Source organism: Anarhichas minor, unplaced genomic scaffold (assembly GCF_050575085.1).
Source record: "Anarhichas minor isolate MPS153535 unplaced genomic scaffold, ASM5057508v1 ptg000136l, whole genome shotgun sequence".
NCBI lineage: Eukaryota > Metazoa > Chordata > Actinopteri > Perciformes > Anarhichadidae > Anarhichas > Anarhichas minor.
The window spans coordinates 2,974,522-3,002,472 of NW_027466582.1; the positions used below are offsets into that span (position 1 = coordinate 2,974,522).

A 27,951-nucleotide genomic window follows, 5' to 3' on the forward strand; every position below is an offset into this window, starting at 1 on the left:
GTTCTGTCCTTGAAAACTCAATGTTCCTTCCACTTACAGTACACCTGCCTCCTGCAGAGCTTTCACTAATTCTTTCTCTCTGTGTGCGTCTGTCTCTCAGGTTTGTGAGCAGCCATGACAAAATCCTACGAATTCAACTGGCAGAAGCACTTGCCCGAGTTCATGCAGGATGGCGCCTCCTTCGACAGGTTTGATGAGGTAAAAATGATGCGTATCTTTGCCTGCTTATTAGGTTTCTACGTTGCGTAACAAATAAATGAAAAGAACGGCTCAGAATGTCAAAATAAACAGCCTGCTAACCTGTTCATATCGTGACACATTTAGGTTTACCGTCCTTGATGAGCGTGTGAAGGCTCAGCCTGTGATGCACGCTGTACCAGTTTGTCAATAACCTTGTTGTTCCAGGTTATTTGCTCTGTCCTTTTCTCATCCTTCACCCTTAATGACGGTCCCCCCGGTCAGTCATTAGCGTTCACTCACTCACACACACACATAATGTAGCAGAGGCGTCCCCTTTATAACCCGATACGTCCTTGTTGTAGTCAGAGCTGCAGACGTAGGCGGGCCACATCGATCAGCATCGTTAAGACGCTTCGGCGTGGCGGCTGCTCGTCTGCAGCACGTCCACAGTCTTAACCAGCACAGAAAAGATTATACGTGTGTGATCGCAGTAAGTGAATGTGCTCTTTGTTTTCACGTATCGACCATTAATCATTTTCTTCATTGGAATGTAGATTTATTATAGGTGAAAGGGGAGTTGAGTAGTATGATTGAAATCAGGAGAAAATACAGCTTTGGAGACGAAAAAAACGTATCAATTCTAAAATTTCTAAGTGTTCCTGAAGCGCTCACAGCAAGTTTAAAGTAGAGATTGATACAGCACAGTAGACATCAGGGTATAACAGATGCATTAATAATAATACCATAATATAAGGGTAAAGAAATGGGTAACATTAAATTATTACTCAGTTACAGCTGCAAGCATATTTATTGCCCGTCTATCCAATACAAATATAATTACAAATGATTTTGACAAATATTTTCCAAGAGCACAAGTGTCACCTGAGATCCATCTTGCAGTGTGAGTCTGTGTGTATGACCCTGTCTTTTTGCCAACGTTTCCTCTGACTAACTTAATCAGGACACTTAGCTAGGACATTTGCCGAGCAAAGGCAAAGTGTGTCACACACACACACACACACACACACACACACACACACACACACACACACACACACACACATCAGTCCTCTCTGTTTGTGAGAGTAGGGAAAAGCATCATCAAATCCATAGCCATGTCAGAGTGATCCATGAAACTGGGCCGGCATGCTTCTGAAGAAAGTCCTCCGTGTGTTGCTGCTCTGTTGCCTGTGCCTGGAAAATACAAAGCCTGCAGGGGAGATCTGCGTCGATTGAAATGACGTACGGCGAGTCCACCCACAGACATAGACATGCTCTTTATCAGTCCCTGTCATAAGGGCACACACACACACACACACACACACACACACACACACACACACACACACACACACACAAATATGCTTAACAGCATGGATGTTTTCCACTGAAGGAAACCCCACCGAGTGACAGATGGTAGAGACAGGTAATGGGCAGGGCCTGTACGTGTGTGTTAATACATAGTTTACAGTGCAATTCAAAGCTTTATAGGTGATCTCTTATCAATGCTACATGTAGCTATTACGGTCGTGTCCAAAGTAACATTATACAACGTTTGACTACTTGTAAGAGCATCTTCATGTCTAGCTCTTGTCTTTTGCTTACATTTTCTTATTGTCTGCCATTTGTTATCTGACTAAATGTGGTGGATACGTTTTCTTTACTGTCTCTGTTTAGCTTTACACAGTACAGTGCTCGAGACTTTAAGATTAGCTATAGATTTCCAATAATTTATTAGTTTATTGTCTCGGGGTGAGATATTTCAGATCAGTCCAGAGGCAGGAAAGGTCAGAGGTCAAAGAGATCGTTAAAGGCCCCTTGGCTGATAGCATGACTGATCTGTGTGTGTGTACGTGTGCGTGTGTGTGTGTGTGTTTCATTCATTGTCTACTAATTGGAAATCAATCACTTAAGATCTGGCCGGTGTTTGGTTCCATGTGGACTGAACAGCCTCATATTGACAGAAAAACAAGTCAGAATGTGGAGACTCTGAGAACTGTTGGTCATTTTAATCATTTATTTCTTCCAACATGTTTTGTAATATTGGTGGGTATTACTGTAACTCCTACGTAGGCTATCAGGTCATAATATTGGTTTGGTGATTTCGACTGAGTGCGAAATGCCTGAAAATGATCGGCTCCGTCCATGAAACAGGCTTACCTGGTGAATACAGCCGTACTTCACTGCTGTTAACAAAAATATTAGAAAACAGTCGTACTCTGAAGTTGACGGTTAGGCAACATAAGCCTATTATACATGCAGGGTGTCAGTATTTGCTCCATACGTGCTTTATTATAACGAATAATAATGTAACAAACATAAAAAAAGAAACTTGGCTTGAACACAAATTGCAAAATTCGGTTATAATGCAAATAAGAACGTGGCGGGGCATGGTAAGTGTCTTACATCACCTTGATGCTCTTTAATGTAGATGTAAACAAACGCGTGCGTGCGTGCGTGTTTAAGTTACTTAGCTTAACTTAATAAAATGAATGCAAAACAAGAGAGACTCACAAGGGCACTTAGGAAAGAATGTACACATGTTGAGTGGGACCTGGACTTCAATAGCTAGGGGTGTCTGTCTATCCATCCACATCCACCCAGAGATGGTCAGAGCTTCAGCTAATTTGCGTGTGTGGGTTAGAAGGACTGAGTGTTCCCATAAACCTTTTAGTTTTACGACATCGAGCCGTTTGATGGTGTAACAGTAGTCTGCTGTATGTTCTAAACAGTCGGGTCTCATTTGGGATCATCTCTTTCATTAAGGTGGCTTCACTCTGTGACACCGAAGCCTCCGTCAGTCCCAATTCAGATGAAAGAGTCCAGCTTTTAGCTGCACTTACAGCAGGCTCACTAGTTCCTATAATGGAAATAAGATTGTGGAATTGGTTTTTATGATGTTTTAGATGACATGATATGGCCAAATAAAAGCCTACTTAGTCCTATTCGCAGCAGTGTCCCATGGGAGCGACATCCTGAAATAATACATTACATACAGTGCGTGTGCGTGCGTGTGTGTGCGCAACAGCATCATCATCTCAGCTGGGAGAACACACTTTTAATCTTGCTCAAACACACACACACACACACACACATGCTTCTCACCCAGGGTTGTCACCTGTCTCTAACGCACAGCACTGTGTTTAACAGTTCATAGCCGTCACATTCATGTCGCTTAATGTTTGCCCAAGCAAAAGGTTTCATCTCCTTCATTTTCTTTCTTACATTACATACGTACATACATTTGCGCATACTTTGTATGTTTTTGTATGTTTTTGTATGCGTCTTTTGGCCGACGGGTACATCTTAGAAAATGAATTAGCTACTTCTGTTTGTCTGGTTGCTTAAGCTCTGCGTGTGTGTAACAGGTTGACTGTTTAATGTCCTCCCATGTCAAATAAAACCCTGTGAATGATGAAGCCTCTTCTCTTATAAATATTTTTTTTCCCTCTGCAGGACCCGTACGTCTTTGAGCCCAACTGTCGGATGACGGTGGACGAGTATGGCTTTTTCATCTGCTGGAAGAGTGAGGGAAAGGTATGACCTCCACCTCCTTGTGTTTGTATCTTCGTGTCCTCCAAAGTATGTGTGTTTATTTAGTAGTAAAAAGGTTTATCTTGTTCAGAAGTACGTTCTTTTCTGACACAAACCTGACACAAAGTGTTGTACCGGTGATTTTAGTGCGTTACACTCACTACAAATCCTCACTGATGACTATTTTCCAAAGCATATTTTTAGAATGATTTCCTTCCCTGTACGTGGCCAGTTGTTTTCAGCTCATGCAAGTATGGTATTCAAATCAACAAGGGGGAGAATATATTGGTAATAAAAGTCTGCTGCTCAACAGCAAAACCTGTAGGACAGGAAAACTAATATGTGTCTCTGCATTCTCTGAACCTGATGATCCCGTGTAAGTGTTGCAGGGGGCTGGAGGCCGTCTCACTGGGAATTAAACTCCCAAATTGAACCATGAGTTCTAATCTGACAGCAGTAAACAAAGAAGGACGTGTTATTAGGTATTGGAAACTTGATTATGAGAAAGATGTGGCGATGTTACATAATATCCTATGTTAATAACTGTCGTCGGATGCAGAGAGGTTGTGGTGTTGTCTCTGTGTGTTAGAAATGATTGCAAACCGAACAAAGTGCACCGTGACCCATCTGTCTCCTTTTCTTATCTTCTCCCCCGTCCCTCCACGTCTCCCTCTGCACCGGCTATCATATCCTCTCTGTGCTTATTTTCTCTGTATCTTTCTGTGCGTCTCTCCTGCAGGAAGGCCAGGTTCTCGAGTGTTCCCTCATCAACAGTATCCGCGTTGGTGCCGTCCCAAAGGTGAGACCTCGGGAAAGACAATTTCCTCGCTTCTGTTTTTACAGCGTTCACGCTCTCTGCACACACCGCACAACATTCAGTCTCTCGCTCCCTCAGTGACTCTCTTGGTAAAATCTGGGGAGACGTCCACGTCGGGCGCATTATTCCTGCTTTAATTAGCTACAGCGCTGTATTCTACCAATCGACCGACTGATCTGGGACTCTCAGTTGAGTTCTCACTCCTGAGCCTCTCCCGGATTCACCAGGGGCATTAGCAGAACATAAACATAAAATATTGAACTCATCAATATTTATACAACCCTGGCTGGGTTTAGCTGCGGGTCCTTTATGTTCTTTGACACAGAGAGGAATAATGAAACATTGTGCTTCCGGTCCTATTAAGATGGGCTGTCAGAGGACAACTGGGTTAAGGAGTTCACTCTGTGGGATCACGATCTCTCAGGTATAAGTCGTTCCGTCTCTGTCAGAGCGACCTTTCCTTGTCCTGTAATGAGAAACGGATCTAGAAATAGCCGATATGTACCAAGCAGCTGCATTGCTTTGTATTTTCAGAGCAGCTGGCAACCAATCTTTTTAGTTATGGAGCCAGAGACACACACGCACAAACTGTATTGTTTCTCTGTAAATTAAATATTGATTCATATTTTGCCTGGACAGTGAAACATTATGTCGTAGTATTGAACCTTACAGACAAGATGAATTATGAAAGCTGTTACGGTTTTACCCATGTGGACTCCTGCCTCTAATTAGGATGCAAGCCTGTCGAGCCACTAAAAGTCAAACAGCTGACAGGCGACACCGGTGTGCACTGTGTACATAAGCATTACCAGTTTGTGTATGTATTGTTGACAGCAGTCTGTTTGCTCGGTGTGGACGTGTGTGTATGTACATGTGTAAGGGCACGTATACAGATACTGCAGGCTGATAGCAGCCCCTCCTGTCTGTTCAAACACTGTATAGTGTTCTGTAAGTAGCCGACTAAGAACAACAGAGAGCACCGGGGGCTTCTCTTCAGAGGCTAACGCGGTTACACAAGCCCCCGAGAGCTGTTTCACATAATCCAATGAGCGGGAAAAGATGAATGGCACTGGATGATTGCTGGCTGGGGTTTCGAAAGGGCTCAGCCTGTTGCTGTTAATTCAACCGTACAACAAAAAAACACTACGCACCTCCATGGTGACGATGGTGGCAGACTGAAATCGGAAAAGTCGTGCTGTGTTTTTGATTGCGAGAGAATGATTTTGAACTTAAACTGAACTTAAATTTAAAGCCTTATAGTCATTTAAATGTCTAAAATACAGGTTTACAGTCCAATGTCTTAAGTGTATAATGCTGGTTTTCGTATTTGTTGTAGAATTAGATCGTGTTATTTAAAGATTGTTAGTGGAGGGACACAAACAGCGGGGAACTAAATGAAGCAAAAGCCATGAATCATGTAGTTTCAGTAATAATGTTTTTATTGTTCTATGGTGCTTCTCATCGTTAGCTGGTCACATCCAGCACATGCTAATGTTTTCTGAGATCAATAGCGGCTCGATGGGGTTCCCGCCTTTTCATTATGTGTGCTCAATCAGAATCCAAACCGGTCCGTATTTGCTGCTTTTTGTTGTAGCATTGAAAAGAAAAGGTCTCAATCAATCATTTTTGCCGTCTGAATGTTGATTTTCTTTGTTTGATACTCGGATCTTAGACATCATGAGGGTCCTGTGCAGACATTAAACCCATTAACATGGTGGACAAGTGTCAAGTCCAACATGTGCAGTGAATAGAAACCTGTCAGAAGCCTAAAGGATTGCATTTGTCAACTATTTGGCTCCAAAGCATGTTGAATAACAACATAAAAGACTCAGTCAGCTTCTTAACTGTTGATTGCTTTTCGCCTTTGAGTGAAGTTAAACCAAACTGCACATTTACTGAGCCAACAGAAGTGACCAGTTAACGTCCTTTGAGGCAATCCTCCTCACATTCAAGTGTTACTCACCACTGCACTGTTGCTTACCAGCACTGTTGAACACATCCACATCTGGATTTAGTGGAACTTTTCGAGCTGCTAAGATTTCTTTTGAATTTAGTATTGTAATATGTTCCTCCGTGATGGATGTTTATCGTATCCCTTTAAGCTGAGCTTTAGTCTCCCAAGCATGATTCATACAGTTTATCATACTTTTCAACATCCCGAGTCTTATCCACAGCTCCACTAAACATTTCAACTGTCTTCTCTCTAAATTATTTTCTTGTCGGTGACTATTTACGGCAACAATACCAGAATAGGAGATTGAATCCTCCCTTAAACTTTCTTTCATTTCCTCTTGTAAGTTATTGAACACCACGGCTTTACCTCTCATCTGTTTTCTATGTTTCTGAAGATGTTTCTCTGTTTCTGTCTTCAGCTCTTTTTGTCTTTCTGGGCGTGTTTTTGTCAGACGGACGCATAATGTGTTCCAAATCACAGAGAATCTGACAGCGTTTTACTAAACTTGCTTTCTCTTTTACCTCAGGACCCCAAGATCTTGTCTTCATTCGAGGCCCTTGGAAAGACGGAGGCGGACTTGGAGGGCTGCATCATCTGCATCTGCAGCGGCACAGACCTGGTCAACCTCAACTTCATGTTCATGGTGGCGGAGAGCCCCGACACAGCCAGGGTAAACACCTGCATCCACTGTGTGCGGTTTTGGACAAATCTAACTTGTATTGTATATCTGTATTTACTTATTTAAGGGGAATGTTCATGACGGTCAGAAACAAATATGTGATCATGGAACAATCGTAAGCTCTACTTAGCACATGGAGTTCACCCCTTAATTCATTCTGCATCAAACAGTATGAAGGCTAAAATCACCCTGACACAGCAAATATTTTTTTCAGAAACAAATTGCCAGGTGAATGGTTCATAAGCCCACTCCTACACAAATTACATCTGGTGTTGATTCACTCTGATAAATAGACAGATTTAGAATGAGTCATGTGTGTGTGTGTGTGTCGCCTCATCTCTATCTCCCGGTGTGCCTCCTGCACTTCTGCTTCTGCTGTTATCTTTTTATGCTTTTTGTCTCGCTCTTCGTCTACGCTCTCTCGCTCTCTCTCTCTCCCTCCTCTCTCTCTCGCACTCTAACTCTCTTTTTCTTTGTTTTTCTTCACACATCTAGGAAAAGGCTCTGTGTTAACGACACCTCTCCACCCTTCTCGTTATCGCTCTCTCTCTCTTTCTCACTCATCCCTTCAATTTTAGTTTTGGGCTCAGACAGATGACACCCCGTTATCTCTCTCTCTCTCTCTTTCTCTCTACTAATCAGCAGACATTGTTATTGATGACCCCTGCTGGCAAACATTGTACACATCCTGTACAGCCCACAATAAACAACTGTATGTGCAGATTACATTTCAATTTCCTGGATATGAATTGATCCGCATTTGAAGTACGATACTTGAACCAAAGAATTGCAGTGTCAGTAGTGGTATAGAGCTTCATTCTAGGATAATTGAAACCAATTTCTGCAATTCTTCAAAAGAGAAGGTCAGCATTATTCTATATTTGACTTATTGTCAACAAATCCTATAAAGAGACCAAAAGCAGTTCCTGTTAAAAATGTAAATCTTTTAAAAGGAGACAGAAATAGCTTCATTTTTTAAAGTCTGAAGTTATTGAATAAAACAGCTGGGCACCGCAGTTTTTAAAACGTTACCCATTTGTTGGGGACTATTTTTAGCAGCAGATTAAAATACATTTGGTATGCAAGTACGTATTTACAGCAGCATGATGGTGTACTCAAAATAAACTTCGTCATAATAGAGAAACATGTCACCCAGTGCAACAGTGACTCATTCATGTGTTTTAATAGTTTCTGGTCAGTAATGTAGGTCTTTATAAAAAATATATAGATATATATATATATACATGTGTGTGTGTATATATATATATATATACATATATATTACAGGCAGCTTCAAGACAGAAAGAAAAAAAGAAAACCATGAAAAATGATCTCTTCTATTTAGTGACACATCCAGTGTGGCTCAAAGGCTTGGCAGTAGTTGAAAGACACAGAGCCAAAGCAGGAAAAAGCACTTTGACAACTTAAAGTGAGAGTCGTTTATCTCAGCCTCAGGGTTGTCGATGCAGAGTAAATAACATATGAATAGTTTCTCATATGGATTTACATCTATATGTCATGGTTTATGTCATCAAGTGCTGAGACAAGTGAAAAGAGTCTACTGGCAGTAACAAAGCACCACTACAATGATTAAAAGTCACAGCACACTGCTAGCCTTGAGGAATTTATCTTTCTTTATGTAATGTATTAAAAGATGTCAGTTCTGACTCAACAAAATGTCCCCAAAATTTAAAATCTCCGCCAGTGTCGAACCAAACTGAAGATGCATGTTTTGCGGCGGCACAGATCTGTTATTTGGCACTGCAGCATTGCTGTTTATGCATCACCCATGAGAGTGTGTTTTTGTGGTGATGGGTGTTATAAACGATGTTTGCGCTCCAGAGAGCTCCCTGCCACAGGGCTGCCAATGATATTTGTGCAACAGCCTTCAGCAAGGAGGCACACACACACACACACACACACAATCGCATGCACACGTACACACAGATCCAGGTTCATGTCCTCGTCCTTCACACATTTATTCCTGACATTTCTGTTCCTCTCCCTCTTTCTCTCTCTCTCTCTCTCACTCTCTCTCTCTCACTCACACACTCACACACACACACACACACACACACACACACACACACACACACACACACACACACACACCATGACACCATCACCACTTCCCAGCATGCAGGTGGCCCTAAGTAGCAGACCTCGGGAGATGACAGAGTTATTTACATCAGCAGAGACGCGTTCACACACACACACACACACACACACACACACACACACACACACACACACACAGGGCCACATGCCCAACCAGACTACCCCTGCTGCACCCGTTATCTTGTTTAATGTTTTTATAATGACGCCAGTCATCATTTTCTGTGAAAGTGGAGGACAGACGGAGCACAAAGACGGAGTTAGAATCAAAGACATTCAGAGATGGAAACACAGAGGGGTCAAAAATGTTCCGACTGTCGTCCTCTCTCGTTTCCGGTCACTGCTTGTAGACTTGAAACAGCTCACTGTGTGTGTGTGTGTGTGTGTGTGTGTTCTTGATTGTCCTGTCAAGGCTCTCGCCCGTGTGTGTGAATTGAGAGGCAATTAATTTGCTTGTGTTTATTTCCCCAAAGACACTCCCTTGTAAACACAACCCTGTGTATGTGTGGGCTTTGGTTTGTCCGTGTGTTAAGACTTCATACTGCTGCTTGTTTTGTCTGCAGAAGTGGATCGAGGGTTTGAGGTCCGTGATTCACAACTTTAAGGCCAACAACGTCTGTCCAATGACCTGCCTCAAGAAACAGTGAGTAGTAGTTATATAAACTCTGATTTAGGTTTTGTTCTTCTCTATAAATACCTGGTAAAAAAAATTAATCAGCCATTTCTCTAATCTGTGCTTTTTTAATGCCCCTCTCTCCTTCTAGTTGGATGAGAATGTGCTTCCAGACCAATGTGAATGGGAAGATTCCTGTGAGAGGGTAAGAGTAGATGAATGAGATATTTGGTCAACCACTCGCTATGTGTACATGTCGAGCAAATTATAAGCAGACACTTGAAATGCCGGAAAACAAAAAATGCAAATGAGGGGCGTGTCCATCAACCTGTTTGGAGCGTATAAACTCTGCGACGGCGTAGTTTGGTCAGAAGTTGGCACTATGAGCTGCACATGGCTGTAATCCGCCAGAAAGTGAAGTAGAGTAGAAGTTAAAACACAGATCGCCTTCACCATCCAACCATCTAGGACAGGAAAAAGGTTTCAGGAATTTGTTTCAAGTTACATGTTAAGTAGCATGTTTCATGTTGTCCGGAGATGAAGAAGGTATAAATACATATCCAGAAAGAAGCCAATAGCAGAAACAGCTGAAAGAATTCTGACGAAGCAAACATTTTATTTGCATTCCTAATCAGCTAAGGCTTTTCCATATCCGATTCAGCGCATCAACTTTTTTTATGCCAAAGATAAAACAACCTCAAGTGAGCATAAAAACATAATTTTTCCTCAAATTCTGCCGTTTCCGTCTAGCTTTTCTAATGCAATACTTCAAAATGCGCATAAAGATCTGTGAAACACGGCTACTGTGGCGACCCAGTCTACTCTTTGTCTCACTTAACTCTTCACCTTTCCTTCTGTCTTCCTCTCTCGTTTTACAGCATTACTCGAACGTTTGCGTCAGGAAAAACCGAGAAGGGGATCTTCCAGGCTCTGAAGGATCTCGGCCTTCCAAGTGGAAAGGTCAGACAACTCTGACCGTGGACTGTATGAACCAGATGGATCATATGTGGCACTGAAAACTGTAGGTTTGTTGCTCTCATGTTACCAAACGGCCGTTTATCTCCCACAGAATGATGAGATTGAACCGTCAGATTTCACCTACGACATTTTCTACGCGCTCACACAGAAGATCTGCCCTCGCACAGACATAGAGGAACTCTTCAAGAACATGTGAGCGTCCTCTTTTTAACCTGCCTGCCCTTTGTTTTTGTTTAATTGTAATATTATCTGATTTTATACCTCAAATGACTACTAGAACGTGTTCAATCCTCCAGATAAACATGTAACAGTAGCACCCGAGCATTTCTTTACTCCCGTGTTACCCTGTGCCTACGTAGAACAAAGACTGTTGAGTGTGAGCTACTCCATCCTGTTGGAAATAATCAGAAGAAATGTCTCTGCGCCTGCTGCACTAACAACGTCTGGACAGCCTAACCTGCTTCCACAGTTCAACATTAATTATGAGTGACGATTAACATGTTACTACTAAACGTGTAACATTTGAGTACGATCCCCTTTTCAAAGACTGCTTGCTCATTTTAACTGATGTGAATGACTGAGAGGATGTCCATTTTTTTCAAGAGGCATAACATTGTTTTTTTTTCTAATTAATTCCTTTGCAGCAATGGGAACAAAACTGATTATTTAACTGTAGAGCAGTTAGTCAGCTTTCTGAATGAAGTAAGCTCTTTATCATTCATTAACTTCTCTGTGTGTCGCTTGCTCGCCCCCCCCTCCTCTCTCTCTGCAACTCCCCCTGCTTTGCCCCCTGCTCTGGGTAGAAGTTGCTCTGGGTAGAAGTTGCTCTGGGTAGAAGTTGCCCTTCTATCAGAAGTTGCCCTTCTGTCGATGTCCAGTCCGGGCCCTCCGGCCCGGACTGGACATCAGCCGACCCTCATTAAAAGTGCATTAATGAGTTGGACAAAGTATTTAACTTCCAGTCAACCTGCAAGGGCAACTTCAACCAGCTCCCCTGTTCTGCATTCCCGCCCTCATCCCATTCCCCCCCCCCCCCCCCCCCCCCCCCCCCCCCCCCCGCAGCTTACCTCCTCCTCCTCGCGTCTGATTGGTGTTGCCATGGCAACGGGAGGGTAGAGGTTTCCGTCCCGTTGCTTCCTGCTCGGCTCGTCTCGTCTCCTGCCGTCTGTGTCTTGTTTTCTGTGGCCGTGCCCTTCTGTTTGGATGAATACCTGCTTGGTCCCCTCCACTGTGGAGTCGCGCGTGTCGCTGCTTCATGCCCAGTCCTGTGCATCACGCTGTAGGACCCGCCCACGGAGCCAAAGCGCTGGTTAAATGAATTCCCGAGTGGCTTTGTGGGTGGGCACTGGCAGTGTAAGGATGTTGTTGTTTTGTTAAAGTAGAGCTGCCTTGAACCTCTGCAACACGTCTGACTTCCTTGCTTTTAAGCAAAACACTGCACCCGTTAGTGTGGCTCACTGCTTCCCTTGAACATCTCATAATTACATGTTGTCTGTTAAGTCCTGTTTATACCTAAGTGCTCTCCATTCAAGACCACAATCATTATTAAAATCAACTGTATTGATTTACATCATTAATCAAAACAAGGAAGTTACAGTTCTTGAAGTGAGCAGTTTGTAGCTGTCCCCAGTCCTGTGTGTCAGTGGAAAATGTTTTGTGTACCAGATCCAGTTTGTGTGTTTGTTTGTTTGGATACCAGTATACGTGTTGACGATACGTCTGTGGATAAATGTGTGTGTGTGCGTGTTGCTCCTCAGAATCAACGTGACCCTAGGTTAAATGAGATCCTGTTCCCGTTCTACGACCCCAAGAGAGCCATGCAGATCATCGACAAATACGAGAGAGACGAAGAGCTGAAGAAGAAAGGTAGAGAAGCGGCAAACGGGAGGCAGAGAGATATCTTAGGCTGTGCTGCCATCTGCATGTGTACCTTTGCAACTACAGTACGTTGCATCAGGATGTCGGTATAGTTCTCTGCCAAAATAGATCATTCTCCGCCTCTGGCTTGTTTTCCCTCTTCCTGTCATCATGACAAACTAACAAACAGTTAATTATCAAATGATTAAAACTCTACAAGCATAAAATCATATGTCCTTTTGACACAATAGCACCCTGACTGCAACAGATTTTAAATAATGGATCGACTAAAGCTTGCACGTTGCAATTTGAGATGAATAAAGTATTATTACGAATGAGTTATTTTCAATATCATCTACGGCCTAGCAAGAAAAAGGTCGATTACTTCTTAATAATTGATAAAAGCCATTCATATGAGCCTCAGCAAGTGTAAGCGGTGCAAATGTAAAAGCCAGCATTTATTAGGAAAATTGATAAACATCCATAATGATTTCTTTAAACTTTATTTTAATTCACAAATACAAATGATTTCCATCGGGAACTGACGGTTATAATACTGCTTTCAATCTGAGGGGCTTTTCAGTCTGCCCTGAAGTTCACTCTAACCACCACCAATGATTCTAATATGATAAAGAATAATGATATTCACCCTCAATGCTGTTAACACTGTCCCCCCTTGTTCCTTCACCCCCAGGCTGCATGTCCAGTGATGGGTTCTGCCGGTACCTGATGTCAGACGAAAATGCTCCGGTTTTCTTGGATCGGCTGGAACTGTACCAGGAGATGGAACAGCCGCTGGCCCACTACTTCATCAGCTCCTCCCACAACACGTACCTGAACGGGCGACAGTTTGGAGGAAAGTCTTCAGTAGAGATGTACCGGCAGGTCCTGCTGTCTGGATGCAGGTGAGTTAATGTGCGTGTGAAAGTCTGTTAAGATTTTGGATACAAACACACGCGTGGTCTAAATGGGTAAAACGTCTAGATTATACATTTCATTAGGTGTGCATCATCAGCGGATGCCTGCAGTGCATGAACAGTTTCTGTGTGCTTTCCATCCGGTCAGATGTGTGGAGCTGGACTGCTGGGATGGGAAAGGAGAGGACCAGGAGCCCATTATCACTCATGGCAAGGCCATGTGCACAGACATCTTGTTCAAGGTGAACATGCACACACACACAGCAATATAGTACAGGGGTCTTCAACGTTTTTCAGGCCAAGGACCCCCAAACTGATAGAGAGATGGAGCAGGGACCCCCGACTAAATATATATATATATATATTGTAAAAAATTGTGTTTTATATTAAACTGGGCCTAGTGCCATGTATAAACATACCTTTTTATTGTGCATTCAATACTAAGCTATTCAAATAATACACAGGTTCATATATTCATGTTTTTATTTTAAACATGTGCAAGGTACAGTGAGTAAGGAGGCTGTGCCACTGCCATTTAGAAACATCCTTGTCAGCTGATACCAATATCAATATTGTCTGTCAATTGCATGATAATCATCCATACAAGCTATTCAAATTGACGTTTTTATTTTAAACATAAATGTGGAAACGAAAATGAGTGATGGCCTATTAGTGCCACTGCCATGCATAAACATACCTGTTATCTTTCATACAATACTGAACTATTCAAATAATGGACAGATTCATGTTTGGAAAAAAAAAAGAAAAAACATTGTCTAATCAACCAAACATTTCGCGGACCCCCTAGGGGTCGCGGACCCCCTGTTAAAGACCTCTGTCCTAGAGCCTTGGGAGTGGGCTCTACCCCCACTGAAGCTGTCATTGCAGTTCGATAGTTATCAGTCCCGAGTGTCTAGGACCTTGGGAAGAGGTAATAAATTGAAATTTGTGGAATCATGAATGTGATTTGAAGTTAGCTCATGAATGAGATTTTGAAAGGCTTTAATTTTGAAACGCTACATCAGAATGTGCTGGTTCTGTCTGAGTGACACCTTGAGGTGGTCTCCTATTAACCTGTGGTGAAATTATTTTGTGACTATGCACCATTTCCTCTTAAATCTCATCTGAAACTAGTCAAATTGTGTCATGAATGTGATTTGAAGTTAGCTCATGAATGAGGAGTCTTGCATTAGACTCCTGAAATGTTGTGTGTGTGTGTATTCCTAGCACTCCATAGCACCTCTGTTTCAAGTTTGGTGGCTGTAGCTTGTTCCTTTGGTATAGCTGCCATAGACTCCCATTGCTTTGGGCTGGGGGGCGTGGCCAAGCACAGAATAAGGGTTAGGGTGATAGGTCCTAGTACATTCACACAGTTGACTCTTTTCTGGCTGCTTCAATACTTTTGCTTAAGGTGTGCCTGCTCCCTTGTGTTGAGTGTGACATTGCATATATTCCAGCTTTGACTTCTCTCTCGTTACCTCTTTTTCTTTCTTCTCTTCTCCTGCTTACTTGTTTTCTCTTTTTCTCATCCCCTCCTCTTCCAACAGGATGTTATCCAAGCCATCAAAGAGACAGCATTCGTGACCTCAGACTATCCTGTTATTTTGTCCTTTGAAAACCATTGCAGGTATGAGTTCAGTTAGTAATCAGCAAGGCTGTTTGATGCATACGTTTTTGATATTTTTATTAATTTATTATATAGTACGTGGCCACACTGCATTCTGTATGTCTGTGTGTGTGTGTGTGTGTATCACCAGTAAACCACAGCAGTACAAGATGGCCAAGTATTGTGAAGAGACCTTCGGTGAGTTCCTCCTCAAACAGCCTCTGGAAAACTACCCGGTAAACACTCTCTCTGATTCACAGTGTTTCTCAGAGTTGATTGCATTTGGATGATGGCCCTCTCTATCTTTAAATGCATGATTGTGTTCTGTTGGGCAGATTGAATCGGGGCGCTCCTTACCTTCTCCAAATGAACTCAAACGCAAAATCCTCATCAAAAACAAACGCTTGAAACCTGAAGTTGAACAGAGTACGTAACCAACTCAGCTTGTTGAATAGTTAAATCTCTGCTCATAATATGGTTTATTGGTTTAACGTGTGTGTGTGTGTGTGTGTGTGTGTCATACAGAGCAGCTAGAGGCCTTTAAGAAACATATGGAGGCAGGAGAGACCAACACCCCCGCCATCATTATGGGAGAGGAGAATGAAGAGGAAACAGAGAACGGTCAGCTGAATATATATAATATATGTGTGTGCATATATAAACTGTTTGCGTTTTGTGCTGACATGTACACAACATGACACCTTATCAAAGGTCTTTTAAACAAACATGTTTGAAGGGAAAACAATAGGTGAACACTAATTTGAATGGCTATTAATTTGATTTCATAAAGATCAGAATGTTAAAAGAAACAAGAAATCTTCAAAACGCTGAGTCAAGTGCACACTGTAAAGTAAGATTAGTGTTGCAGCGTGTCCAAATAAAGACAATGCATCAAGTCATGCAAAAACACCAACCGATACTAACATTAGTAGAATATTTGTGCGCCGTGTGTTTTGTTTGTGCGTGTAGGAGAGAAGGAGGCGGAGGATAAGGATTTGAATTCAGAGGCTCCCGGCAGTCTGTCAGAGGCCAACAGTGTTTCCAAGAGTAACGCTGTCAGCACGACCAAAGGAGAACACAACAACAGCATCAAGAAGGTGAGCGTTCACTTTGAGGACCGTTTGGCTTCTGAAATGCTCAAATTAACCATTTGCACTGCCATGAACCAGTGATGTCTCAGGCATCCGTTAGATCTCACTGGGCAGACGGGAGGTTCAGAAATGGCCTCAGAACTTCATTTAGTGGTATCAATGGAGCATCCATACAGTGTGTTTTGTGCCAATTATCCCGTAGTACACTGATCTGCAAAACTGTCTCAAAGATGGATTTGCTCCATCATATAATAAAAACAAACTCTAAAGATGACATGAAATGATGTGTACAGTCAATTCAATATGCCTTACTGGCATCAATGTAACATACTGTATATGCCTTCAGAGCAATAGAAGAGTTCTGTTCTGAAGTGCGAAGTAAGAATAGTCTGAAACGTCTTTTCTAAAACCACTCAACATAATGTTTCACTTCCAGGATACACTCATTGTGTTAAAATAGGATCCTTTTTCCGTCATTTCGGAACTTAAGTTCTGACATGAACCGTGTGTTTAAACTTTGTGTCTGTGTTTCTAGGTGCCTGACGATGACGTGACAGAGATATCTGTAGCCACAGAAGTCACAGATATCTCAGAAGCATCTGAACAAGACAATAACAAGAAGGCGAGCACATCACTGCCACGACACTCTTACACACTTAATCACTTCTTAGTTAAAAAAAAAAAAAACGTCATGTCTGGGTAAATGCATCAGACCGATCCAGCTTTGCGTGTATGTGAAACATGCATTTGTTTGTACCTGACCTGTGCAGGGTGTGGAAGAGGCGGAGGACTCTGAAGAGGCTCTGATAGCTCAGTACACTTATGTAGGAGCCACCACTAACATCCACCCATGGCTCTCAGCAATGGTCAACTACGCACAGCCCGTCAAGTTCCAGAGTTTTGATGTGGCAGAGGGTGAGCTTTGACTTCCTCCTGATGTGTTTCTACTTTGATCCTGCTCCTCGTTCATGAATAATTTGGGACTGACCTTTCTATACTTGTATTCTTTGTGTTGCTCTGGGTAAAAGCAAGATGCCACGAGCACGTTTCATTCCCTTTTCTCCCGTCTTTCAGAAAGGAACATCCACCATAACATGTCATCTTTCAACGAGTCTGTTGGTCTGGGCTATCTGAAGACCAACGCCATAGAGTTCGTCAAGTATCCTTTGGGCTTCAAAGTCAAAGCTGTGCTGCATTTATCTGAACAATAGAATTGCTTGACGAAGAAATATATTCAAGAAAAAGCTCCTTAAATAAGAGAGGAACTGCATATTTGATGATGTAGGTTCATCACTACGAGCGACTGCTGTTTTCCATTCACATTTGACAAATTATTATAAAATTTAATTTTAGCTTTAATTAACACCACCTTGGATGTTTTGTTATGATCACCCCTACTGAGATGTCCACTATTCTTCACTGAGCACAGTTACGTTGACACCGTGAAGCTACATGTTCGTAGCTGTCTAATAAAATTTGAGTTTTGATAGATTGAGGTCACCTAAAAGAGATCTGAATGGCGGGTCAGATCTGATGTTTCTTAGCCATGTTTGTTTCCACTCTGCTCTCGGAAAAGCACTGGAGGCCTCTAGAGGCCAGTGTGCTTTTGGACTGTGTGACCTGACCTCACACAAACTTTCACACAAACTTTGCCTCTCCCTCTCTCTCCCCAATGGGACTGCTTGACCCAAGCTGTTCACACTAAAAATAGTCCTACAGTCTGTTTGACGCACAAGCACTCAAATACATACACACACGTGCTAGAACACACATGCTCTCCGTCTCTTTTTTTATTTTCCTGAGCGTCAGTGCAGCTACAACAAGCGTCAGATGAGCCGTATCTACCCCAAAGGGGGCCGGGTGGACTCCAGTAATTACATGCCTCAGATCTTCTGGAACGCAGGCTGCCAGATGGTCTCACTGAACTTCCAGACCCCAGGTACCACAGCACACAGCACGGGACCTCTGACCTCAAACACACCCATAATATCAAGCACTCCACATACAGCAGATACATGTGCATATACAACTGTAAGCACTCCGTTAACCTCTTCTGATCTAAGCATGCAGTGAACTTGTGACCTCACATATTCATACGTCACACTGAAAGCTTCTACTGCTGTTGTCCAAATGAACACACCCACTAATCAAATATACACATCTAAACATGCCGAGGACATTTCTACTTACTGAGGATCCGTTTTTGATTGAAATGTTACTTTAAAATGGTCAGTTCACCAAAACACATGTTCTCACTTACTGCTAGTATTATCAAGCCGTGCTGATAGCGTCGATTTTATGGGCCACTTTGCTTGATGTCCACCATATACATGCGAATCCAGCATTTGCCATATTGTGACATAAAAAAAAATCTGGTCCATTCATTGTCTTGCATACGCACCCACCTGTGAGACATGAATTAGTTCCTCGTCTCTGCAAATTGTTCAGGTTGATCAGCTTATGCATGCATGAACATACGCACACATTTTCATAAACTGCCACATGCACACCTATACAGTGAGTGATGCCTGTTGGAAAACAGCTGCTGCCCCATGGCCAGAGGCAAACGGGGGGCCGACCATATGGCCTGCTGGGAGATGAGCATGTGCGAGCCTGGAGGGGGGTGACACAAGAGGTGGAGCTTCTGTGATGGAGGGAGAGAGAGAGAGAGAGGACAAATGTTAAAAACTCTTCCAGCCAAGAATAAGCTCCACAGAAACCAATGCAAATGAACTTCATTGTTATTGTTTTAAGATTTGATATCTGTGAGAATTTATAAACATTTCCTTCATTTTCTCTCTCAGATCTGGCCATGCAGTTGAACCAGGGCAAGTATGAGTACAACGGCTCCTGCGGGTGAGAACAGCTCCTCTCTCCTGTCCTCAGCTCATTTCCCCCCCCCCCTTCTCCGAAGCTCATCAATTAAAGCTAGTCACATCTCATTAGTGGTTGCCAGCGGCGAGCGTATCTACTGTCTGCTGTGAGAGCCGATGAGTGCTTTTGGGGAAGCGGGACTCCTCTTTACCCGCCTCCGAGGCGCTCTGCAGTCATCTATCTCTTCCTTTCTCCGTCCCTCGGCTCTAATACTGTCCCCGAGGGCAGAGATTTTACTGCTAATGCTGGAAATCTCATATGTGGGAAGATCAGGGCTTGTGCAGACACCCATCATTACTAATACCACCCTGCTGGGCCCCGGGTTAACACACTCCCACACACAAAGCCTTAGTCCCTTCTCATGCCATACCTCCTTACTCCTGATATTATTTTAGAAACATTGTATTAAATTATTAGGATTATGTATTGAACAACATCAGTGCTCCCACATTTCATCTAAAAGGCAGATTGATTTTTGTTTGTATATTTTCCTGCTTCGTGTGTGTGTGTGTGTGTGTGTGTGTGTGTGTGTGTGTGTGTGTGTGTGTCAGGTACCTGCTGAAGCCCGACTTCATGCGGCGGTCAGACAGGATGTTTGATCCTTTCTCAGAGACGCCTGTGGATGGAGTCATCGCTGCAACCTGCAGCGTACAGGTCAGGTCATCTCACGCTTCAATCATGCAGCAAAACTGTTAAATCCTATAAATGTAAAGAAAATCAGTGATTTAGCACAAAGCTATATTATCAATAAGAAATCAGCCGTTATCTTATATTACACATATCTTTACTCTAGTAGATGGTGCTTGATTGTACCTCATACCTACTGCGCCAGAAAATGTTCTTGTGAAATCTACAACTTTAAAAAAAATACTCATAATGCCGTCTTCCTTTTCACTTTAGGTGTTCTCTGGACAGTTCCTGTCGGACAAGAAAATCGGCACATATGTTGAGGTTGACATGTACGGGCTGCCGACGGACACCATCCGCAAGGAGTTCCGCACACGTATGGTGATGAACAACGGACTGAACCCAGCCTACAACGAGGAGCCCTTTGTCTTCAGAAAGGTAGCGAGAAGGAGCAGCGGAGGAGGTGTTGTTGGGAGAGGCGAGGGAAGGAGCAGCAGAGGTGGAGATAACGGATACAGTGAGGCAAAAAGCAAATGTGCTGCACTCATTTGAATGCTGTCTGCATTGTGATGAATGCTGCAGTAGTTGGAACAGTCGGAGGAAACGGAGAGGGATGGAGGACAGCCATGATTTGAATTGGAAGAAAGGTCTCGTGATGATGGAAGCGAGTCACTCGGTGGTTAAAAATCTAGAGGAGGAAATGTGAGGGAGTGATGAGGGATAGTGTTTTGGTCATTTGCAGAATATCACAAACCTAAACAGAGAGGGGGCAAGAGGAGGCAAGGTGTCTTGTTTGCCTGTGTTTGGTCTGCAGAGAGGAAGGAAGTGGAAAGAATCAAAGGATGGGAAGAAGAAAAGAACATAAACATAAACAAACTGATGGAGGAAGAGAAAAAAGGGAGAATGAAGGAGAGAGATTAGAGATATTGAGAACGAAAGAGAAAGAAACGTGTGTAATAGTGCTGCTCTCAGCAGAATGAGGAGTCTCTCAGCCATGACTGTGACTCCAGCTTCCTAACACACACCATCAATCACAGCCTGCCGCAGTGCTGCTCTGCACACACACACACACACACACACACACACACACACTGCTATCAGAGGGGCATCACAAGCAGAGCTGCTGGCAAGGCTCGTTCCTCACATCTTTACACGCACTCAAAGAGACACAAACGCCCTCAGATGCTGCTACACCTTTTGCATGCATGCATATACAGCCCTGTCAAGATGACTCAGAGCGAACAATACACACCAGCAGCACTCCCATACAGTACATCAGCCAGGCTACGTTTGCGTAGGCGCTCCCACCCCTTCATCTCTCGTGAGTATTCTTCGGTCTTATCGCTTACCTTCCTCTTCGTCTCGGTATTTATCACCCTCTTCTCGCCGTTCACTTATCTCCACACACAAGGCCAGTTGAGACTCTCGCTCTTTTTTTTTTTTCCCAAGGGTGTGTGCACACAAGCACATTCAAAGACACAAACGTCTCACACACACATGATTTACTCCACTCCCTGTATGTGTGCTAGCGGTGGAGATGGCCTTGTCAGTAGTCAGATATGCTGCGTGCCGCTGCGCTATCATGCCTTTCTTCCTGTACCACACTGACCGTCCCGATAGTGTCCCCTGCAGTTTCATCCTTGACCTTCTGATGCCGTTTCTGCTTTAGCTCGAAAAGAGAGAGCATTTTACTGTAATGGCTGCGAAGTAGTTTGTTTTCATAGCAGAATGTGTTCCTGGAAGTAGACTTCCCACAGGGCTGATGACCTACTCCGAACTGTGACTTTTATTTTCTGTTGCACTTTTTTGTCGTGCCCTGTTCCTCAACCCATCTTTTTTTCCTTTATTGTGGCTCCTTCTCCTCCCACCCAGGTGATCTTACCGGATTTGGCAGTACTGCGCATCGGCGTCTACGACGACAACAACAAGCTGATTGGCCAGCGCCTCCTGCCTCTGGACGGCCTGCAAGCTGGCTACCGTCACATCTCGCTGAGGAACGAGGGCAACAAGCCCCTGTCGTTGCCCACCATCTTCTGCCAAATCATCCTCAAGACCTACGTGCCCGATGGCTTCGGAGGTGAGGCCAACGTGAACATACTTACAATAAACTTTATATTGCTTTTCTTCGATTCGTAAATGCAGAAGTAATAGTTTGTCTCATACTGACACTTTGTTTTACTTCTCGGTTTATTCATGGCTGATAATAAAGTTGTTTCTGTGGCCTGTCGGGAGGAGAGGAAGCAGGGCACCTCTCTCTCCCGCTCACTTCCTCTCAGCCTTGGGTTGGTTTAAACATTCAGAGTAATGGCATGGTGCAAATGATGATGACAGTGAATCTGCAGTAATAGACAGTTTAAAACAGGCACAAGCATACAGATGAGTAGGACAATTGGAGTTGTCATTAAATAAAGCCAAGGGGCTCGCGCTGAGGAACCATTAGCTTTCTTCCATAAGTTCTGCTGCTAGAATCACTTCCCTGCCAAACACACAGCACTGTATTACGAAAAGAATCCATTTTTACAAACAGTTTTATTAAAACAAGTTAGATCCTTCCCCAGGGCCAGTTAGACTAGTGTACTCTCTCAGCGTGATGAGGCAGTGATTAATCCTGCAAGAGAGGATAGATCTGTAGATCTGTGTGAACAGACATCAAATATAACTCACTTTGTTTACTACCTTTCTCAATTCAAAATAACATTTTGGTTACTATAGTCCAAATAAATATAATTTTGAATATATCAGAGACGGCTCCTAAAAGTGTATTCTCTGAGATTTCTTAATTATTTTCTTCTTTTCAAAAACAATCCCCCAACCCACCGATTTATTAATGAATCTTTTCTTCTCCCTTTACGATAAACTAACAAATGCTTTTGTGTGTTGCAGCCATCGTGGATGCCCTGTCGGACCCAAAGAAGTTCTTGACCATAGCAGAAAAAAGAGCTGACCAGATGAAGGCGTTGGGGATTGACACGGTACACGATGACAACACACACATGTGAAGCTTCATACCTGTGTTAACTCCCACAGCTAAGCTTTTAACTCAGATATACCTGCATCCATACAATAAAGACAGTGTCCCTTACCAACCAAGTGAATTGTTTCCCTTTTGTAGAACGACATAGCAGACGTTCCCAGTGGAAGCTCAAAGAACGACAAGAAGGGAAAGGGTAAAGGAGACACTGTGAAGGCCAGTGTGACACCGCAGACCAGCTCAGACATGGCCCAGAACTCCAACTCCGCCCAAAACAACACAGCAGAAACCAAGAAGGGTAGATACCGACGTAAAACATATACATTTTAAACAGACGTGCGTACACTATGTGCACACAGAATTAAACTGGACTTTTCTCTGCCGTTTCAGATAATGCACTCGTGCCTAATGTCAGCATTGATGACTTAAAACTAATGAAGGTTGGTAAACAAACACCATAGCAAGGCTGCTACGGCTCAGTCTGTAAGACTTAGTAAATGTGGAAGAGCTAAGTAATAATGCAGTAATTGTTTATTATTGTGTAATTAAGTACCAAGAATGTTTGCTTTTATCAGTTAACTATAAATATTTACAAAGCAGTATTTATCAGTGTTATTGCTAAATGATGATAATGGTGTAATGTACAACGAAAGCTCACTTTACGTTTCTGTTTGAAGAACTGTCCACACAATTTGCCCTAAAAAAGCATGTCAAATTAAACTGCTGTAACCCCCTTTTGAACCAGCAGTGATCTCATAAGATAACTACTGATGCCCAGCTATTGTGCCTAAAAGACTATTCTCAACATGACTTGCACAAGATCAATAAATACATTTCTCTCCCACTGCAGACGTTCCTTAAACTGATTAAAAAGCAGCAGAAGGAGCTCAACACTCTGAAGAAGAAACAGTCAAAGGTGGGTGAGAGGCTGCCGTTGATGCTCAGAGGGACGGCTCCTCCTTTCATCTCCCCCTGACCACTGCTTACACAATCTGTTCATTACAAACATGCATAAATGCAGCCACATAATTAATGATTTGTTAGAAATTAGACTTGCTAAAGCTGCTTTTCCTTTGACCACAGCTTACCATAGAGACCGTGGCGGAAGCTGGCTCAACAATTATCATCGTATTAAGTCCTATTGCATAACCCATGTATAATAGTACCATCCGGTCTCCATCTGTTGACTGAATATAGACAACATCAACAGTATTGACACAAAAGCATCAATGTTTTTTTTAAATAATCATAGTTTTGTATTGAAGCTGCCTGTTTTGCTACGATATGCATGTTTTAGGCTTAATTCTCATATTGTTCATGGAGGAGGAGGGTATAGGTTACAACTGCATTTCCACAGTAGAAATACTTAAACTAATACATGTTCTTTTTTCCAATAGGATCAAAATACAATGCAGAAAGCCCACTGCACCCAGGTAGACAAGATTGTGTCTCAGCATGATAAGGAGAAGACAACACAGGAGAAGCTGTTAGAGAAAGCCATCAAGAAGAGAGGGTAATTCAAAACACATGTTCAACAAAAAAGAAATCCAAGATGTATCATCCATGCATAGAGATAATTGCATTGTCCATGTTTGTGAAAACATCTCATGAAATAAGTCATGTTGAAAAAAAGGCCTGATATATCGAAAATGTCATGGAAAACGTAATATAGTAACCAAAAAGTCATCGTATAGTATGTCATTAAAAAGTCTTAATGTTTATGGAAAAATGCACATACTCATATTGTATGTCATAAAAAACTTGAATCATAAAATACTCGTATGTGTCTATATGTCGAAAAATGTAATGAAAAAAAAAGTCAAGTTATAGTATGTGAGAAAAAACCATCTTTATATAGTATGTCGAGAACGTCTTTGTACTGTTTATAGAAAGAAGTCATGAATACAAGTTATAGTATGTTAAAGTCACAGTAATATGTGAAATAAATGTCTGTTTAGAAGGTCAAAAAAGTCATACATTAGTATGTCAAATATTCAACCAAATTCTCTTCGCGTTCATGAGACTGATGTCTGGGACGGATGTTAAATCAACATTATTCCTCCGGCTCAATTCCAAGCACAAAACTTTCACACAAGCTTTTGTTAAACCCAAAAGGCCTTTAGCTTGAGATCAACAAGACCGGCCTCTTAGAAACCTCGACCATCCCTTTAAACGCACATGGTTTTAAATGGATTCGGTTTTTTCCTCACAGGGAAAACAACTGCCAAGAGCTGAAGAAAGAGACGGAGGATAAGATCCAAACACTGATCGCCGATCACAAAGTCAAGGTAACGCAAAACTTCTCACCCCAAAAATCAGAAACCTTTACAGTCATTAGCTGTGAAGATGACAAAGTGCCTCAGATGTGGACAATCGACTGAGGTGTGCGTCTGTAACTTGTGTGTGTGCATGTTGCAGGTAAAGGAAATCACAGCACAGCACACTAAAGAGTGGTCAGAGCTGATTAGCAGTCACAGCAGCGAGGAGCAGGAGATGAAGGACAGCCACGTCACTCAGCAGTGCGAACACCTCAAGAAACTCCTGACCACCGTCCAGGAGCAGCAGACCATGCAGCTAAAACTCTTCCATGAACGGTGAGAGTTTCAAACACATGTGGACAGTATACATGTATTTACTGTAGGGGACCAGACCCAGAAGGGGCAGCGACCCTGGGAGTTGCTAAACCTTTGCTGTAAAAGCAGGTCATTTGTTACAGTACATGTGGCTTTCTTTGTTCCTCAATTTTAGGCATAGCAAAGACATGCATGCCAACCAGGCCAAGATGTCCATGGAAAACAGTAAAGCCATTAGCCAGGACAAGTCCATAAAAAACAAGGCAGAGAGAGAGAGGTGGGTCACACGTGTATACGCTATCCATTTATTATCATGTAATCAGGAGGTTGACCCGGCTTTTAAACCGTTGTCCTGCTCTTTGTAATATTTAGGAGAGTACGAGAGTTAAACAGCAGCAACACCAAGAAGTTCCTGGATGAGAGGAAGAGGGTAGGTTGTATTTAATTGACTTTTTAAAGAATACACCAAGAATTCTCCCATTTTAATGCATAACAGATTGATATCGTGCAAACTATCGCTACTACCGTGTCTTACTCCTACAGTAAAAATGCAAAGAGACATTCCAGCTTTCTAAAGAAAGAGATTCATACATTCTTATTTATTCATAGTACTAAACAGCAACAGAATGAGTGTAATATTGTGTCCCTGGTGTTTTTGCAGCTGGCCATGAAGCATCAGAAGGAGATGGAGCAGCTAGAGAAAAACCAGAGAGAACAGTTGGAGAAACTGGAGAAGTTCAACGAGCAGGTAGGACCAATAACAGAAACTGAACCTTACAGCCAATAAACTGCATATCTTAGAAGAACTGACTGAAGACAACGAGCATGTCTGCCGTCAGCTGCCTGCTGGTCTCCATCTCAACTGCCGATCATGTTCAACCACAGCATTTATTAGACCCACTTCCTGCATGAACCAGAACACCTCTCGGTTTATGGTACCTTTGAGCTCCACTGGGTTTTTAAGTGTAAATAAAAGCTCTCTGGCTGATTTCACCCTCAGATCATGGCTCCAGTCTCCGTCATCTGTGATGTAAACTGTAATTAGTTTAGCAGGAAGTGTTCCACATATATAGCTGGTCAGAATTGCCTCAAGAGGCTCTACAGACAAACGCAAAGTCAAAATGCACAATGTCTCTTCATACAGTAGAATGACTTTGTATTGAACTATTTATTCATTATCAGTTGTCGGGACCGTCTCTCCGCCCTACATGCTCTAAGTGTACACAACAAACAGTAGAAAGTAAAGTTCACTTGGCATACGACGGTCTCGTATCTCCATCTGTACATTTTATTTTGCCATCTGCTACACTCCATTACCTGTACGTGTCTCACATGTATTCATTCGTTTTTTAATATGATTTGCTTTTTCCGGCACAGCATTTGAAATCACACCATGCAAACAAACAGGTTCAAGGTAGGCATCTCCATCCCACTCAACTCTGCCTCTGAAACCTCCCGTCTGTCAGTGCATCACTTCCATGTCTTTCCCTTCTACCTCAGTTATGTTACTCCTTTGTTCTATATCCTGATTCTTGTGCTGAGCCTGTAAATCTGTATTTTGCTGTTATTTAAATAACCACTATAATGAGCATTCTTGAAGTGATTTACCACAGGGAAATAGTTCACCGCTAATCTGCCTTTGAAGAGCAAAAAAGGAAATAAAGTGATTCGCTTGTCTTTGTGTTGTGGAATCTCATTCCCACATTAGTAGTCTGCAGCTCTCAGGGTGTCAGCGGTGCCAACGAGCAGCTTGAGTCATTTATCACCATGACTCACCAGCTATTACCAAGCAGAAAAACAGCCAGCACACAACCTGCCCCACTGTGCTTTCACTCCAGCTCAGAATCATTTGCTTTCATAGTATGTGACAGAGTCACACTGCAGACATTTTGTGGAAACAATTACATGTCACTGCCTACTAACAATGGGGTTTATATTACCTGCAGAAGTATGCAAGGAAAAGCATAATCTAAATAATCTCTTACTGACAAACTGATGAGCCCTCAGACCTTTAAAAAGGCACTATATTAATGCAAATCCATGCACTGTAACTGAAGATCAAACTTGCACATGTGAAATCTGGAAACAAAAGACAAAATATGGTTCTTCGTCAAGTGCTACACGTCTGCATTTAGTTTCTGTGCGTTTGTCTAACTGTGCTTTCTGTCTCCTGGAAGGCCAAGGACATGCAGCAGATGGTGAAGTTGGAGGAGGAGATGGACCGCAGACCTGCCACGGTGGTGTGAGCGACTGAGACCAGAAGCACACACACACACACACACGCTGATAGCCCTCTACAACCCAGAGACATTAACCCTGCCTACATCTCTCTGTGCTTTTCTGTCATTCTCACACACACACACACACACACAGTAGCCCTCTGCACCTTTACCCCCACACACTAACTGTATACCACTGAGCCACTGGTGCTTATCACTGTTTGACAGGGGGTTTAACCACTGAGAGAGAGAGAGAGGAGAAGCAACAGAATCAGATGTATCCCCTCCTCCACTGGATGTAGATCACCTTCAATGTTCTCTGCACCCTTCACAAGCTGCAGCTATT

General features: G+C 42.8%; 1 protein-coding gene across 1 annotated transcript; it reads left to right on the top strand.

The window, feature by feature from the left end:
• The first annotated feature begins 114 nt into the window (after nucleotides 1-114).
• plcb4b (phospholipase C, beta 4b) lies at nucleotides 115-27,951 on the top strand. Its single transcript, XM_076084236.1, has 37 exons — nucleotides 115-198; nucleotides 3,637-3,717; nucleotides 4,454-4,513; nucleotides 7,012-7,155; nucleotides 9,843-9,922; nucleotides 10,044-10,097; nucleotides 10,771-10,852; nucleotides 10,962-11,062; nucleotides 11,515-11,572; nucleotides 12,628-12,736; nucleotides 13,422-13,632; nucleotides 13,793-13,886; nucleotides 15,192-15,271; nucleotides 15,402-15,486; nucleotides 15,586-15,676; nucleotides 15,776-15,871; nucleotides 16,220-16,347; nucleotides 16,877-16,963; nucleotides 17,112-17,256; nucleotides 17,416-17,500; nucleotides 18,156-18,280; nucleotides 19,146-19,197; nucleotides 19,767-19,869; nucleotides 20,116-20,280; nucleotides 21,715-21,919; nucleotides 22,726-22,814; nucleotides 22,955-23,111; nucleotides 23,204-23,253; nucleotides 23,664-23,729; nucleotides 24,211-24,326; nucleotides 25,026-25,101; nucleotides 25,232-25,407; nucleotides 25,562-25,663; nucleotides 25,759-25,816; nucleotides 26,048-26,134; nucleotides 26,764-26,800; nucleotides 27,564-27,951. The coding sequence occupies exons 1-37, from the start codon at nucleotides 115-117 to the stop codon at nucleotides 27,638-27,640; spliced, it is 3,696 nt and encodes a 1,231-aa protein (XP_075940351.1). The 3' UTR covers nucleotides 27,641-27,951.